The sequence below is a fragment of the Hypoxylon trugodes genome (genome assembly GCF_022578975.1).
Source record: "Hypoxylon trugodes strain CBS 135444 unplaced genomic scaffold F4822scaffold_5, whole genome shotgun sequence".
In the NCBI taxonomy this organism is placed as follows: domain Eukaryota; kingdom Fungi; phylum Ascomycota; class Sordariomycetes; order Xylariales; family Hypoxylaceae; genus Hypoxylon; species Hypoxylon trugodes.
Window position 1 is genome coordinate 3541612 of NW_026250020.1, and position 16956 is coordinate 3558567.

The 16956-nt window shown below is 42.7% G+C and overlaps 4 protein-coding genes across 4 annotated transcripts; 2 read left to right on the plus strand and 2 right to left on the minus strand.

Moving 5' to 3' along the window:
- Positions 1–289: 289 nt before the first annotated feature.
- F4822DRAFT_429848 (FAD dependent oxidoreductase) lies at positions 290–1739 on the minus strand (the record flags this gene model as incomplete). The annotated part of the gene is made up of 3 exons (XM_051461171.1): positions 290–672; positions 776–1533; positions 1627–1739. 3 exons carry the CDS (start codon positions 1737–1739, stop codon positions 290–292), a joined length of 1254 nt encoding a protein of 417 aa, XP_051315010.1.
- A 3687-nt stretch (positions 1740–5426) lies between these two features.
- F4822DRAFT_437550 (heterokaryon incompatibility Het-C) lies at positions 5427–7754 on the plus strand (the record flags this gene model as incomplete). Its single annotated transcript, XM_051462425.1, has 2 exons — positions 5427–6976; positions 7031–7754. The coding sequence occupies 2 exons, from the start codon at positions 5427–5429 to the stop codon at positions 7752–7754; spliced, it is 2274 nt and encodes a 757-aa protein (XP_051315011.1).
- Positions 7755–8963: 1209 nt separating this feature from the next.
- F4822DRAFT_405422 (P-loop containing nucleoside triphosphate hydrolase protein) lies at positions 8964–13284 on the plus strand. The gene is made up of 3 exons (XM_051458297.1): positions 8964–10001; positions 10059–12995; positions 13047–13284. Exons 1-3 carry the CDS (start codon positions 9099–9101, stop codon positions 13071–13073), a joined length of 3867 nt encoding a protein of 1288 aa, XP_051315012.1. The 5' UTR covers positions 8964–9098; the 3' UTR covers positions 13074–13284.
- Positions 13285–13352: 68 nt separating this feature from the next.
- On the minus strand, positions 13353–15239 carry F4822DRAFT_437552 (uncharacterized protein; the record flags this gene model as incomplete). The annotated part of the gene is made up of 2 exons (XM_051462426.1): positions 13353–13679; positions 13746–15239. The coding sequence occupies 2 exons, from the start codon at positions 15237–15239 to the stop codon at positions 13353–13355; spliced, it is 1821 nt and encodes a 606-aa protein (XP_051315013.1).
- Between the last annotated feature and the right edge of the window lie 1717 nt (positions 15240–16956).

Consider the following 16956-nt stretch of genomic DNA (forward strand, 5'->3'; position numbering starts at 1 on the left):
ACTTATTTGTTCCTTTCTCATCTCAGAGTCATAATGGTGGTCAGAGTCACCGCTAGATTTTTCGATTTTTTATTATTATTCGTCATTTCTATCCACTGAAATATATTATCCTATTCGAATCCAATCAGATGACATCTATATCCCCATATTGTGATGATGAAAGATAACCGAAGAACGACCTTCCCCTTCTATCAAAATCAAATTATACACCAAAATAATGCCCAATTCTATTCCCACTCCCAAGAGAATCAAAGCAACCCATCCCAAAAGAATTGATCCAATGAAATGATTAACGTCCTTGTGGTCTTTGAAATCCTGCTGCTTTCCTTTCAAAGACTGTTTCACTCATAGGTCTTGCTGGTATACCATTCAAAGCTTCTTCAACAAGCATAGCCACATCTTGAGCACATCCAAACGATAAACTCCAACCGGCACCACCATGTCCATATGAATGAACAATTCGGCTACCTGTTCTACGAAGTTCACGTTCCACTCGTACATTTTGACCTCGGAAAGGACGAAGACCTTGAGCGAATGGATATTCTGGATCGACACGAGCATTTTCTAATCCAGGTAAGAATTTTTCGCATCTTTCTCTCATCCTACGAATGATAGGAGTATCCAAAGTAAGGTCTAGATTCCATTCATGAGGTTCAGTAATACCTCCGATTACTGTCATTCAGTCAGCTTCTCTTTTTTTTTTTTTTTTCTTGGCTATCAGACAAAAGTCATTCGTCCCAAGGTCAAATATGGAAAGTTTCAGCGAATGACTTACAAAGAATGTTATCATTCCTAGGTACGAGGAAAATAATCTCATTAGCAGAATGAGCAGCATCTGCCGTAATAGTCAAAGCCGCATCTACTTTTGGAAAATCCGTTCCATCGTTGATGACTCGAATAAGTCCACCTCGAATCGGATAAACACTTTCATCGCCGGCAAGTTCTTGCGCTTGAAGTCCAGTACAATTGATGATGACATCGGCTTCGAATCGAGATAGTAATGAATCTTCAATCTCCACAAGGTCATCTTGAATGGTCTCGGTGATAAGATTAGCTCCTTTGCTTTCGACAAGTTCCATAAGCCATCCCATTGCTTTATCGGTATCGATGACAGGTGCTAATAATTCATACGCGTCTACAGCACCGTATGATGGGTCAATTCCTCTTTCGTCGATTATGTCAGCTCCTCGATAAAATCCTCGCACACCACTAGCCATGATCTCGGTCATCTTGGAAACTTGTGCTTTGTCACTTTCCACAGGTTCAGGAAAGAAGAAATCCGAAGGCATCATTCGTACTCCAGACGCATCACTGAAACCAGGAATGGATGCTATTCCATCCCAAATGTGATACGCTGTCATGGACCAATGTTTCGAATGAGCTAATGAGATTTTATCGGTATGTTGACCACATACAGCTGGAGGAAATTCCCATAAAGCTCCAGCTATTTGTGATGTCAAACGTTGTTCATCGTTTGCCCATGCACTACTGACGATGGTAACATGATATCCTCGATCTAAAAGTACCCAAGCTCTTTTCAAAGTTAGTGTTCGCTCTTTAATCTCAATTCATGGAATATTCAATTAACATGAAATGGGTATTTCGACAAGAAACCTCTCAACTTACGATATCAATCCGGTAACACCACCACCTATTATTAAGGCATGGGGAGATTTATTAGTTGGCCTCTTAAGAGGTTGGCCTAGTGGTGAAATGTCTCTCCAAAGTGTAAGAGCCATTTTTGTCTGAATATTTCTGAATAATTCGAGCAATTCTTTTACCGTCAAGAATCGAGAACAAGTCAAGCGTCTTAATCTCGTATATAATCTCGGATATGAATGAACCAGTGTCTAAAGATGAAGATTGAGTTGTTTGATGAAGCTATCAGGACATTTCAAATCATCGAGAAGACTTCCATTATATAGTTATATGAGTCTTGCAAAACTTCCTCTCAACGGCCTTGCCTTCGGTTATGCACTTATGTCCGTCGCCTGCGTCCGCCAGACCGCCGCCTCTTGAGGTAATGAAACATAAGACAACCTTACCTAGGCAACCTTCCAGAATCTCTCGTCTTACCTCTCTTAGCCGAAGTTCTATTTTGATACTTTTATCATGTACATCAGTAAGGCAGTACGAGGATGCACGCGGACTAAGCCAAAAAGTCGGGAAGCACAAGTCGAACCGTTTAACATCGCTGACGAAGTTATGCAAGGTTATTGGTCACGAGTAGGTCCGACAACCTTTCTTGTATAATGATCTACCATGGGACTAGCTGATACATCATACTATTGTCGCCTTGTAGGGCTGTCCGATGGGTATTCTGACCTTGTTATGCAATGTAACATCCGCCATTAGAGCCGCCTTGGATTTATGGTTACACATCTTCGTACGGTCAAGAATGAGTTTCCGTCTTGTACCTTTTCTTTAAGACATTTCTTACCGAAACGTACTTATTTTATTCGGTTATACATGACTGATACAGACTTCGGTATATTCTTCATACCTAGGTAGGAGAAACATGTGAAACATACATATATGAACCGTATAACAACCAATATTATACGAATTCGTCTAGGAATGAATTCTATACAATTCCATGTCGTTATGTCCTAGAATTACTTGTCAGAAGTACCTAACAAGGCTGACAATATTATTTCATCGGATATCCAATTATTAGTGTGATGAGAATATGTCAGAAGGATATCATACTCAACATTGAAGTCTACGTAGAGTGCTCACCGATCCTCTCCACTCATCCTCACAATTTATCCCGCCTGTTTTATTATTTTGTAATTTTTGGCGTCATCAATTTCTTGTTATGAATATTCTCGTACGACGAACCTTCATAAACAAGATTTTTCTCTTATTTTACGTATCGTATCATACCATACGGAATGTAATCGTCCTACGCTTATGACATTAAAAGCGGTGAATCATACCTACCTAGAAGACTAGGAGGTTGGTTTGTAAAGTGTAAAGTATGCACGACATCGAATAAGATCAATTACCATCTGTATGGCACTTCAAACATCTGAAATGTCGGATCTGTTAGGAATTACATTATCACTTTACATATAACCACAGCTCACATTTCACCACACTTGTCCAACCTGCATGCCATACCTAGGTACTACGTCTTTCGGTTAAGTAACCACATAAGTACCCAAGCATGTAAGATATCTAGTCATGTATCCTAGAACGAATGGCGGCTCGAGGAATTATCGAGATAATCTTGCGTTACGCACGTTAGGCAATCGATATGATTTGATTTGTTCTCAAGTTCTTGAACGTTACCGCTATTATTAAAGTCAAGTCGTTATTACTTGACTAAAAGATTTGGTGCTACAATTCTGTTTTACGTGAATAAGGAACGTTAATTGGTTCAAGACTATCTCGTCTTGTACTCCGATATTTGTTAACTGTCGGGAAAGCTTCGCCTACAATGTCTTGAAAGGTAGACTCGTTTAGGAAAACCGAAGACACCGCTTTTTACTGAGTTTGATTGCTTACATCTTCCCAATACCATGGTAATGATTTTACCGATTGTATGGTTCAAGAACCCATTCTTCTTCGGTCCGAATTTCTCATTCCGACTTTTGGTAAAATGGTATGATTCATGAATGTATAGTGTATTGTCCTGGCGGCATTTCCGCTTCCGCCTCAACGACCACCGAATGGAGAACTCCGATAATTTATTAATTTCTCGGAGATGTGATGGAAATGTCACGTCGGTGAAGGTTTATCATGAGCTGAATTACCTAAGTTGATACTAGGTTATTCTTTCAGCCGCATATAAGTTAGCCACTTTGACCTTTTATGACTACACCGATATATTTCAGCGTATTTAAATCATTGATATCTTCCCTCCCGTTTAGTATCCAGCTGAAATCTTACACTTTGATAATTTCTATTACCACATGGTTTAAACCACAAGGCTATACAATTTGAAAAAACCAGCTGAAAGCTCAACGATGGAATTGCGTATGAAGGAATTGAGGCTCTAATTGATGGTCTAAATGACGACCACTCGAAATTGGGGTTGAGAAATTCATCCTACATAGTGCTGTACTAATTCTTATACATGTCAGCCCTATTTTATACGGGTGATCGGATGACCCACACCTACCTACACATATCACGAAATTAGGATCTAGATCTAAGTTCTATAATAGGTATTGATGTACATGATTGATAGATGAATACTTAATCTCCCATTTATGTAGTATTATTCATAATATAGACGTCGATGCTTGATGTATGATTTGTTTAGTTAAGAGGATAGTTCGGCATGTCCATCCCACAGCACCCGGCATGACCTGGAAATAAAAAGGAATTTATATTTAATCCGGATATATCGAACGTACTGTAATAACCTAGAGACATTTATCATTCCCGAGGTTATTATGGATATTCATTACATAAATATGTATTTGAGTAAGCCCGAAATTCGGCATACAAGTTATTTAATCGAATCAATGTTAACTCTTTCGTATTGAGGATATAGAACGGCCCGTCTCTCGTAATAGATCCCCCCACAAGATCTGTCAGCTACAAAAATATAAACAAATCTTGATCATTATCTATGAATAGAATTTATGTAAATAGACCTGATAAATCTTATAAATGAGCGACTTGAATACACGAAGAATTGGTCATCGAATGAATATGATAAGGATCTGTTGAATATGTCCTTAGATAAAAATCTAAAATGGGGATGAAATAAATCGGTGTGGTTTGGTTTCTTTAAGGCGTAGGGCTGCATAATGCATCTGAACCGTTTCGGTCTACCCACTCGGTATTCATGATGTAGATATTTCCGATCCAAGTTCATATTCTAATGTTGTCGGCCATCGGTTAGTAAAGGTTTAATTTCCAAGTTATTAGGACATTCCCTCATTTAAAGAATTTAAAGATGAGTAAGGGGAAAGGTGTATGACTTCATTTGGTATGGTAGTGGCGCAGTTAATTGATTCTTACTCATTTTTATGAAATATTTAATTGGTCATAAAGTATGACGAATTTGGCTGTGAATGTATCATTTGAGGCTTAGCTGCTTTTCAGCTTGTAACCCGACATTTAGAGAAGTTACACTTAATGACGTTGATGTAATATCCACCTAGGTATTTAGCTTGAATATAATTACCGGTATGGTGAGAGGTACCTAGGTATTCATCATTAATGGCTTAGAGGATGTCCAGGTCATACAACATTGAATGTAAGTGGCTGAATCTTACGTAGGAATTATGTACTTTGTACTGTACCAAAACTACGAAACTACCCCGCCATTGCTTATCTTAGATTTCATCATCAGTTCAGCTTCATCTCGTAAACTTACTTGGGTAGGAAAACTTCTACCTAATATTTCATTCATTCAATTTATCAATCTCGCGACACGATTATTCATCGATATATGGTTAACCGACATCATGGCTTTTCGATTCGGCTTCGGCTTCGGCAGTTATCTGCTGATCTTCCTTATCGTATTGGTTGTGATGCCTGGTAAAACTGTTGCTTTCGGTGCTGGTAATATTCCTTCTATCGCTCAAGTTGAAGGTCACAATTGGCGTCATGGCGATATTGAAGATATGCTCAAAACCATCGCATTCCTTCATGGAAAGAAGTGGACTACTTTAATGGTTCAACGTACTTATTTCGGAAATTGGCTTCGAGATTATTCCCAAGCTTTAGATGTTGGTAGTCTCAAGGGTGTTAATGCCGCCACCATTCGTATCCTCGTTTGGATTCTTTCCTTTCTTGCCAATGGATATGCTACCGAAGAATTCGAAGTTACCGAAGAACGTCTTGGTGTTTATAGACCAGAGGAACACATAGATAATCCTTTGGGTTATGCCGACGGTTTAGATGCTAGAACGTTCGATAAACGACTTCGAGGTCCTGTCCAACCTATCGAAACCGAAATTGATATGCGTACCGGTATGAAGAATTACATAGCTAACGAACATGGAAACTGGGCTACTAGTGCCGGTTACCTTCGATTTAGTATCGGTAGGAGCGTACATTTTGGTAGATTATATTGTCATGGTTCCCACGGAAAAGGAAAGGAAGAAGATCTTTGCGAAGCTTTACGATGTTTAGGTCAAGCTTTACACTGCATGGAGGATTTTAGCGCTCATAGCAACTATTGCGAACTTGCTTTACGAGAGCTTGGGTATCATCAAGTTTTTCCTCATTGCGGATCCGGTTCGGAAATTACCTTACATGGTAAACGAGTATTTCCTCTCGTAACCGGTACCTTTGGTGGTGTCGACTTTTTACATTCCGTTCTAGGTGAAGCCAACGATCATTTTACACAATCCGAAGTTGACGAACTGGATGTCGCCTTGAAGAATTCCGAACAAGGTGCTAGTTCGTCGGGTGGTACTTCAAGAGGATTTGGTGGTGGGTTCGGTGGTGGTACAGGTGATTTCATCTCCCTTGTAAGCCAACTTCCTGGAATCGGAGGAGGAATGGCTTCTGAAGCGCGCGATTTAAAACGTATGGCCGAAGATCAAGAGAGAAGAAACGAACAAGATTCGTACTACGGTACACGAGCAACAACCAATTCCAACCCCAACATCGTACCAGGTATGAGCGAAAGTTTCGATCCCGTCAAAGTATCCAAACAAATATATCCCATATTGGAATTCCGAGACAAGATTGTCAAATCGATCAATAGAGGTATAGCGAAGATACCTGGTTTGGAAAAGCTCTTGGAGCATATTAGTGAGACCTTGACAGCTTTCGTCCTAGGTCTATTAGCTCCATTCATTCGACCTATCATCAATGCCATAACCAAAGCATTAAAGGATGGTTCCTCCGAAGTTATCAATTCTAGTGCAAACTCGCAATTAGAACCATGGAAAAATCCTAGATGTACCGATCCGACACATTCTATGCTTTCCAAGGATCATTTCACCAATGTTCTAAACTCATGCGCTGGAAGAATTGCCTCTACAATTCTTCAATATGTAGTACCGTACGTATACTTTCCATCTTTCTACTTTCGCTTCATCCGTACTAATGTATCTAGACGAGTTCTCTACGCTTGGGATAATCCCGGTGTTCCTGTCGACGAAGTAGTTAATGATGTACTACGTGCCTTTCATCATCCCGCCCTTCGTGATGACCATGTCGAAATTCAACGAGAAATGTTTCAAACCGTACGAAAATGGGCCGACGAATATCCTCGACGTCACGAAATTAACCATATTCTTGGTTCCGAATCTGTTCGAACGGGTAAAAATCATATTCAATCCGGACAGAAAGGTCATTCACATGGTGGTGGTATTTTTGATGGTGGTCTTGAAAAACTTGGTCATGGAAAACCTAGTGGATCACTTTGGTCTCAATGTGCTACAAGAGATCTAAATGCTATGGGAGCAGGTGAAAGTCTTCGCCCAGAATCTGGTTATGGATCAAGCCGACCTACGTCTTCCCATTCTCAAGGACGTCTAACATCCAATCCAGGTTATACAAGTCCAGGTTATGGATATACACCACATCAACCTCCCCAACCTTTACAACAAGGGGATGGATTTTCACCTTATCCTAGTTATGGTGGTGCATCTACTCAACATCCATCTTATAATCAGCCAGGTTTTCCTCAACAAGGATATGGGACTTCACAAGGAGAGGCAGCATCTTATTATAATGCATCACGACCATCTCAAGGGTATCCTAATCAAGGATATGGTGGGCCACCTCAGCAAGAATATCCACCTTATGGGAATCAATGGGGAGGTGGATATCGTTAAAGATCATGTATTCAATCAATAGTGTTTATTAACGCCGGATGTTAACCGCAAGGTAACTATTCAAGAGAGATAGACGCCATCATGTAACGGTATTGGCTTGGGGAGGAGGCACGATTCTACACGCGTCATTCCAATACCGGGGATTGCTTAACGGGGTCGGATAGGCATTTCCTACCATCTTGTCATGAATCATTCGGCTATAGCTCTCGTATACTGCGGCCATCCTTTGTAGGAAGTCTCGGGTCATCCGAGTCCTTTTATTCTTGTGCCAACCCCCATGTTGAATCTAGCCACGACGACCTGCGGATAGACGGCATCATGCCCGGTTAAAAGCCTTCTATTTTCGCCTTTAAAGTCCTCATCACCTAGCCGGAATGTCTGGGCTGCTCTATGGGATATAGGTGACTTGTTCGGACGTGGCACGGTAGTCGGCATGGCCATTTCGAGATCGTTACGCGGGGCATGGGGGAAAGTTGGAAAATGGCACCTAAGATGATGAGGTAAGTCGTTGAGATAGTGGGTGGTTTACTCGGGAATCGTTGAAGGCATTGGGAGTTCGATCGGGGATTGCGGGGTACTATGACGGCCAGTTAGTTTCGGTTATCAAGACTTGCGTTTTCTTACTTCACTTAGACATATATCGAAGTATTGATACGATGATGGGCTAAAACCCCGAGAGTCATGAAATCAGCAAGTTTATTACTTCGCATTGGGCTGTACAGCGGTCAACCATGCTGTACAAGAAATATGTTTAAAGAATGTCGCGTTATCTAATTTTTTCAGGTCGCGTTGCACTAATCTGGATAGGGCAAAATACTGAGCACGGACCGTCACAATATCTCAAATAGATATGGCGCACATAAATGCTCCCTTCTCTAATATGTTCAAGCAACATCCACGGTACACGGCTGCTATACATTCGTTCCGTCAGGATTCACCGCAGGTAAAGTGCTTATAAGTCTACAAATGTGCCTCACCACTCCCGTTGATTCGTTAGATCAAACGATACCCCATTAGTTCTAGATCGAGTAATACTAACTATATAGCGTTACATCGTAAATCGTAACTTGGGCTTGGCATAATCCAGCTCGTAAGTCGTAAATCGTAAATTTCCTAAAAGGGTAATAAGGATACGGCTTGTACAGAGGCGCTATAAGAGTCAGCGAATATTTCAGCGTCTAGAAAAGACTTTACATATCGTCGCATCAAGTTTAACTTACGTCCTTCATTATCGTTTACTTTTATTTCATCTTTTAGTTCTTCCGGTTCCTTTATGCGTTATCTTCTCAGTCTTATCTACACAGTAATCTCCGTCAAGTCTACCTGAGGAATCTCCTAAGACTTATGAGACGGCCCTCGGACAGTATGGCCGACGATGGGACGGCAACACCAACCAAAAATCAAACGACTGAAACGGAAACGAAGCCACCGCAACGAACGCCAGCCATTTCCGATTATCTAAGAATCTTTACCTACGCAACAAAATGGGATTTTTGTGTATACGCTATAGCTGCTGTAGCATCTATCGGTGCTGGTGTTGCCATGCCGCTCATGAATATCATCTTTGGTCAACTCGTAGGACAATTTACCAATTACTTCAAAGATGCGACCACTATATCCCGCGGCGAATTTGACCAAATCCTTAGCCGACAGTCCTTATACATCATGGGTCTATTCCTCGCTCGTTGGGGTCTAACCTCTATCAATAAGTTTTGTTTCAGAATGATCGGTATTCGTATGTCGTCGGCTATCCGTCGCCATTACCTACAATCCCTACTCGCGCAATCAATCCACGCAATAGACACCATGCCTACTGGTGCACCAGCGACAGCTATTACAGCAACGTCAGCAACTTTACAGATTGGCATCTCCGAACGTTTAGGTACCTTCCTCCAATTTACTGCCACCATCTTCGGAGCGATAATTGTTGCCTTTATTTGGAGTTGGGATCTTACGTTAGTGACATCCTCGTTAATGCTTTATATCTTGGTCGTCTTATCTTTCGCTGTACCTTTAATCGTCAAAGGTCAAACCGAAACTATTCAAGCGGATACCCAAGGAACAGCTATCGCAAGCGAAGCATTGCAAGGTATTCGGCTGGTCATGGCATGTGGTGCTCAAAGTCGAATCATCTCTCGTTATGAAAAATGGGTGCAGGAGGCTCTTAAAAAAGCTCAAAAAATACCTCCAGTTGTTGGGATTCAATTATGCTGCGTATTTTTCGGTATTTTTGGGGCGTTCGGTCTGGTAAGTACTTAATCAATGATAATCTATAGATCTAAGTCTAAAAGCTAACGCATAAAGGCCTTTTGGTATGGTGCACGGCGATACAGTGTCGGTGCGATTGATAACGCCGGTGTGGTCATCGTAGTACTCATGTCGGTCATGATGATTCTCACCTCTGTGGAGCGAATATCGACGCCACTTATAGCAGTTAGTAAAGCCATGGTTGCTGCATGCGAATTATTCACCGTTATCGATGCTCCTCTGCCTTCATCCGGTTCTCTTAAGCCAGACATTACTGGCGAGGACTTGGTTTTCACCGACGTATCCTTCTCATATCCTAGTCGCCCTGGTGTCAAGGTTCTAGACATGCTGAGTTTTCGCATTCGGCACGGTCAGAATACTGCTCTCGTGGGTCCCTCAGGTTCCGGGAAGAGTACTATCGTTGCCTTGCTAGAGCGGTGGTACACTCTTAACGCTATTAAACCATCGGACGAGTCAAATGATGAAAAAACGGACCAACCCGAGGAGTCTGAAGTGCCCGTTGAACCCGAGTCAACCGGGTCGATCACGGTAGGCAATCACAACTTACAAGACATTGATTTGTATTGGTGGAGAACGCAAATCGGTCTTGTCCAGCAAGAACCATTTCTCTTCAACGATACTATATTCGGTAATGTGGCGAATGGCCTCATCGGAACTGAATTTGCAGAAGAATCCGAAGAGCGAAAACGAGACCTAGTCCAAGAGGCATGTCAAGAAGCCTACGCCCATGAATTTATCGACCTTTTACCAGAAAAGTACGACACAAAAGTGGGTGACGGAGGGATGAAACTCTCAGGTGGTCAAAAACAACGTATTGCCATCGCCAGAAGTATCATCAAAAAGCCACGTATCCTTATTCTCGATGAAGCAACATCCGCAATTGACGTACGAGGTGAACGTATTGTACAAGATGCTCTGGATAGAGTTTCGCAAGGTCGAACAACAATCACCATTGCGCATCGACTCTCTACTATCAAAAAGGCCGATCATATTGTCGTATTACAAAAAGGGCGAGCGGTGGAAGAAGGAACCCACACAAGCCTCCTTGCCAACGAAAATGGAGTCTACAGTGGTTTAGTGAAAGCTCAATCACTTCAACTAGCCAACGACGAAGAGCAGCCAGATGCATTACCACAGACATATGACACCAAGTCCGAAAAGGCCGCCAGCGAGTCTAATGACGCGGCGACTCATATCGAAGTGACCCTTCAAACCACAGCTAAAAATCCCCGAAGTTTAGTTCGCGCCTTCTCGAAACTTCTATACGATCAACGAGTATATGTGTCATTGTATTTAGGCGCTCTTGCTTCATCTATGTCGACTGCGGCCGGTACACCGATTCAAGCTTGGCTATTCGCCAAAGTTATTGGCGTATTCCTACTTCAAGGGGACGAACTTAAGAAACAATCCAACTTTTGGGGGTTAATGTGGTTTGCCTTAGCTGGTGGCGTTGGTCTTTCGTACTTGGCATTAGGATGGTTCAGTCTGAGAGCTCAATACTTTGTTAGCGCAGCGTATAAGATGCGATATCTAACTGACATGCTGTATCAAAAGCCTAGCTTTTTTGACGAGGATAGTCACTCCCACGGTACATTAACCTCCCAAATCGCTGGGGACGCCAAACAGCTAGAAGATTTATTTGGCGTTAATATGGTATCGTGGCTCGCTGGCGTTTGGACGGTCGTCGGATGTATCATCATCTCACTCATCTTCGGATGGAAGCTTGGCTTAGTCGCAACATTCGTCACCATGCCAATTATGCTAGCATCTGGCTTTTGGAAATTTAGACATGAAGTACAGTTCGATCAAATGAATTCGGCCGTGTTTTTGGAAAGTTCGCAATTTGCTACCGAAGCTATCAATGCAATCCGAACAGTATCTTCTCTCACAATGGAATCCACGATCAATAATCGATATCAAAAGCTTCTCCAAGGACATGTTCAGAAGGCTAGGCGCAAGGCTCAATGGACAGCAGCACTTTACGGGTTTGCGGAAAGTGCTAGCCTAGGTTGCCAAGCGTTGGTCTTCTATTATGGGGGTAGACTCTTGTCGACTGGAGAATATAGCTTGGAAGCCTTCTTTGTCTGTTTCATGGCTATTATACAAGGTGCAGAAGGCGCGGCGACCGTGTTAGCGAACGCTCCCAGTGCTGCACAAGCTGCGATGGCCGCGAATAGAATATTCGATATGGAAGAGTCCGCTAATATAGATGAAGGCGAGACAGAGAAAAGCGTAATTATACCCGAATCGGACGATGGTATTCGAATCGAGTTTCGCGATGTTCATTTCAAATATCCGACGCGCGACGTCTCGGTCTTTGAAGGGTTAAACCTGAGAATTGAAAAGGGTCAATATGCAGCTCTCGTTGGTCCATCTGGTTCGGGAAAATCAACAATCATCTCACTATTAGAAAGATTTTACGACCTAGAATCCAACCAAGGCGCAATCCTCTGCAATGACACCAACGTAAATGACCTCGGGGTCTATGGTTATAGGCAAAATCTATCGCTTGTAGCACAGGAACCAACCATGTTTCGGGGAACCGTGCGCGATAACATTCTTTTCGGTGTTACAGATCCAAGCTCTATATCGGAAGAAAGAATCCATGAAGTATGTCGCGATGCATTCATTCATGAATTTATCATGTCTTTGCCCGAAGGTTATGATACCGACATCGGCCAGAAAGAAATATCCGGAGGACAGAAGCAAAGAATTGCGATCGCGCGTGCCTTAATTCGAAACCCTAAGATTCTTCTTTTAGATGAAGCAACATCAGCACTGGATTCGGAATCGGAGAAGATTGTTCAGGCTGCATTAGAGAAAGCACGTACCGGACGTACTATGGTTGCTGTAGCTCATCGGCTTTCAACTATTCAAACCGCCGATATAATTTTCGTTTTAGAACATGGAAAGGTTGTCGAGAAAGGAACCCATAGCGAATTGGTTAAGCAACAAGGTGTATATTGGGAGATGGTAAGTTCCTCCTCATTGGCGTTTCCTTCGGTCGCGCTAACGAAATAACAGTGTCAGAGCCAAGCCTTAGACCAATAGAATAGTATGTTAGAGACGAACCATAAGGTAGAGGTAGAGGGTATACATCGGATCGGCTCTTGGGCGTCTCTGGATTGGCTAGGATGACGATACATTATAGTTGCTTGATTTCGCCGTTGATATCGTAGACTTGTAATATGAACTAGACTCATTAATGTATTTTCTTTTGAGCACAAGATTAAACGTACCAATTCAAGAAATGCCGCGAATTGCCGCAAAACTCCATGTTGGTGCACATCCTCACTGATCCTTGCGCTGAGTCCTCAATGACTATTCCTGTTATTCAACGTACAAGTCTTTCATGAGAAGACCTCCAGATCCAGTTAATGGTTGTCGTTTCCAATGTATATCTTCGGCGTCCTCTCGAACTTCAACAACCTCTTCTATCAATTCCCATTCCCCAGTAACCTTATCCTTGTCGTAATAACGAAATAAGATACGGTCGCCACCATCTTCAAATACAAATTCACGTCGCCAAAGTCGCTGTAATTGTTCCATAGGAGTACCTTCGACTGTGTTGGATTTCTCCACGTCGCGATTCCTAAGAGCTAGGAGGTAGAGGGAACGAGTATTCCATAATCCATCTTGAGCGGGGTATTCTCTTAACTATTCATCATCAGTATACCAGGACGTCGACGTTGGGTAAGAGAGTTAAGAAACTAAATGACTTACCATCCACACAGCTTGATCACGGGTAAGAGGATCACGGCAGAAGAATGAAGTAATTAATAGGTTAAATGCTAATCCGCATTGGAGTGAGAATTGATGCGCAGGATTTTTAATCTCTCGCTTGGCTATGCGTAACGCGACCTCGGCGAGAGACAGATACTCACGAAATAAAGGCGTTCGCGAATGTAATGTCTCTATGTCGAGGAACTGCGGAGGGTCGTTGAAGATGTAAACACCTAAATATTCTAAACGTAAATGGATGGCTTTTAGATATTCTGGCGATTCCACATCCGACATTAGAATCTTATTAAATAGAGGTAAAAATGCGGCATCCAGTTTTTGCATCACCTTCCCTGAGTTCTGAGAAATTTCTAGGATTCGACCATCCCCAAGAAGAGCCGAGTAAAACTTTTTGATGATGTCGTGCCCATTTGATGCGAAGACTCCCGAATCTCGCATGACATCAGTCATGATAGATGCCATTACAATCTGAGCACGCTGAGCAGTGACCCAATACTCCTCAAATTCATCAAGGTTATTAAAGACAGCAGGAATGTTTTCCATGGTGGCCTTCGGACGAGTTAGATGGCTCATTAAGATTATGAAGGATTCCATTGTCTTCTTTTTGCTTCGTAGTCCTTTTGTTAGAGAGGGCAGTGGCGGTCCGTTGCCGATTCTTCCCTGAAGGACAGCACGAGCCTGCATAGCTAGGGGAACGAAGATGTTGGCTACTGCTTCAAGGAGAGGTGCTGGACTAGGTGCTAATTCAGCCACGCGATGATCAACATCTTCCCCCGTGAGAAGCTCAAGTAGAATGGCTAGGCCATGATTAACGTGGCTTAAAGCAGCTCTCTTCCCACCCCTAAGTGTTTCAAATACCAACCATAACACCGAAAGAAACATTGCGTCACGCGCGGAAGCGTGTTGGTTCTGTAATTTGAGTGACCTGCAATAATAAGCCACGGCGTAGAAATAATGCGCATCTCTTTCCGCTTTGGGAATGGTTGGCACAGAGATTGTCCGAAGCGAATCATGAGTAGACTGACGATGCCACAAACTTAAGGCGCCGACAGCTATAGCGGCGGATCGGATCGTACCATCGGAAAATGCGAGTTGTGGCAATAATTCCCACAAAGTATTACACCCGACAGCATTGACCCATCGACCTTGTGCCAACCCCACGAACTCTTGAAAGTAGAGCATTCCCTTTGCATCTTGGAAATCAAGAGAGTCCGGATCAAGCTTCAACTGCATAGGAGGAGAGGTGCTACGAGCCAATCGTTTAGAATCCCATCGGAATTGAACCGGGCTGGAAGCCCTCTTTTTTCGAATAGGAGCATAACCTTCGCAAGTTCCTCGACTTTTAAGACAGTTATTGCAATGAGGTTGAGCCTCGTCGCATTTGATGTGGCGTTTCTTGCAAGTGATACAACCCGACCGTACTTTATGAGTACTAGTACGGGAGAGTTTTAGTTTGTTTTGGGTTGGTAGGTCCATTCGTAGGTCGTATTGATCCAATCAATTCATGTTGAGATGAAAGGTTGGGCTGAGAATTTCCAGGAAATGAATTGATGTTGTTTTCTTTTAGTTTGACTAGGCATCGCGGAACTAGGCTGCTAGGTAGATCGGGCTAATTTTCGGGCACTCTAAGCCACCGCCACATTCTCATGGCACATCAATTTCACGGAAACAGAGGCCATCCAGCTTGGCAAAGGATCCAAACCTCCGAATTCTACCTTGTACATAAACTATAAGTCCAGCGACGATTATGTACCAAGTATTAGATCTACCTATAAATCTACCTAGGGGTCGGGATGTTAAGGTACCTTGGTAGATTAATGGATTAAAATGAAACATTGATTCAGCTCTCTCAGTGTTAATATACCTAGGAGCTGCAGGTTCAGAGCCGATGGCACCCAATGATATTCGATGAATCAGCAGTAGTGCCTACGCGCCACAGCTGAAAACATGGGTCTACCTTCATCAGCGGAACTTGCTTAATTGTCTTCTACCATGTACGGCTTCGTAATGGCGGAATGGCGTTGCCAACTGATAGCACGGGTATCGAGTACCTGGATAGGTAGATCATATCTACCTAGGTAGGTACATACGATCCTTCGGTATTTAGTCGATTCTGAACAGAATGGATCATTTGCTCATTCACCCATTCACCTATCATTCCCACAGTATACATTACCCTTTTATCACTTCAATACGGACGATACTTAGATTTACATGATAGTTGAATTAAACCTATTAAGGTTACAGTTTTAGAGTTCTTCGGATCGGCCCGTGAAGTGTAATTCTAACCTGCTGTGCGGGGGCGGGGAGGGTATACAATAGGTAGTGACACTGACACCGTTACTCAACGGGCGCAAGGAAATGGCTAACAACTACATAATATCTATCATTTCCTAGGCCAGGGACATCCATTGTATCGCCTTCATCGTTGACATCACTCCCAAGATCTAAATGTGAAAAGTAATTGGATTATTTCTGCCCCGCACCAATTCAATTCGAAGTTACGAAACGCGGGGTAGTTTGTGATGCTGATGCTGGCATTGTTCATATGTATACCTAACCTTATGATACTTTAAAGATTATCCCGAACAATTCATGTAGCCTCTATACTTCATGTACGGCGGTCCAATAAGCATAAAACCGCCAATGCACCAAGACGCCGTGCGGATGTACAGTGTAGTGGCGCTACGTACTGTGTAGCTGTAATTACAGGGAGTCATGTGCTGAAGTCCACTATAAATACAGCGCTTTATAGGTAGCCCCTGTAATGTGCTGTAATTACAGCGTGTTATAGTGAGGTGCTGAGACGTCCTGCAAGTGTGCTGTAAATATAGGGCTTGAAGCGCTGTAGCCCACTGTAATTACAGCACACTACAGTGAGTACCTTCAAGGCGCTATAGCTACAGGGCTTAAAGCCCTGGAATCCCCTATAATTACAGCGAATTTCAGTGGGGTGCTATAATGCGCTACAATTATAGTACTCTGAAGCCCTGTAAAGCCCTATAATTACAACACACTTACAGCGCATTTCAGTTGGGCGCTATAATGTGCTATAATTATAGTACTCTAGAGTCCTGTAGAGCCCTAAATTTACAGCACACTTATAGCGCGTTTTAGCACCCCACTGAAATGCGCTGTAATTACAGCACTAATGGCCCTGTAAATTTAGTTTAGCAGTGCGAAATGCCACCAT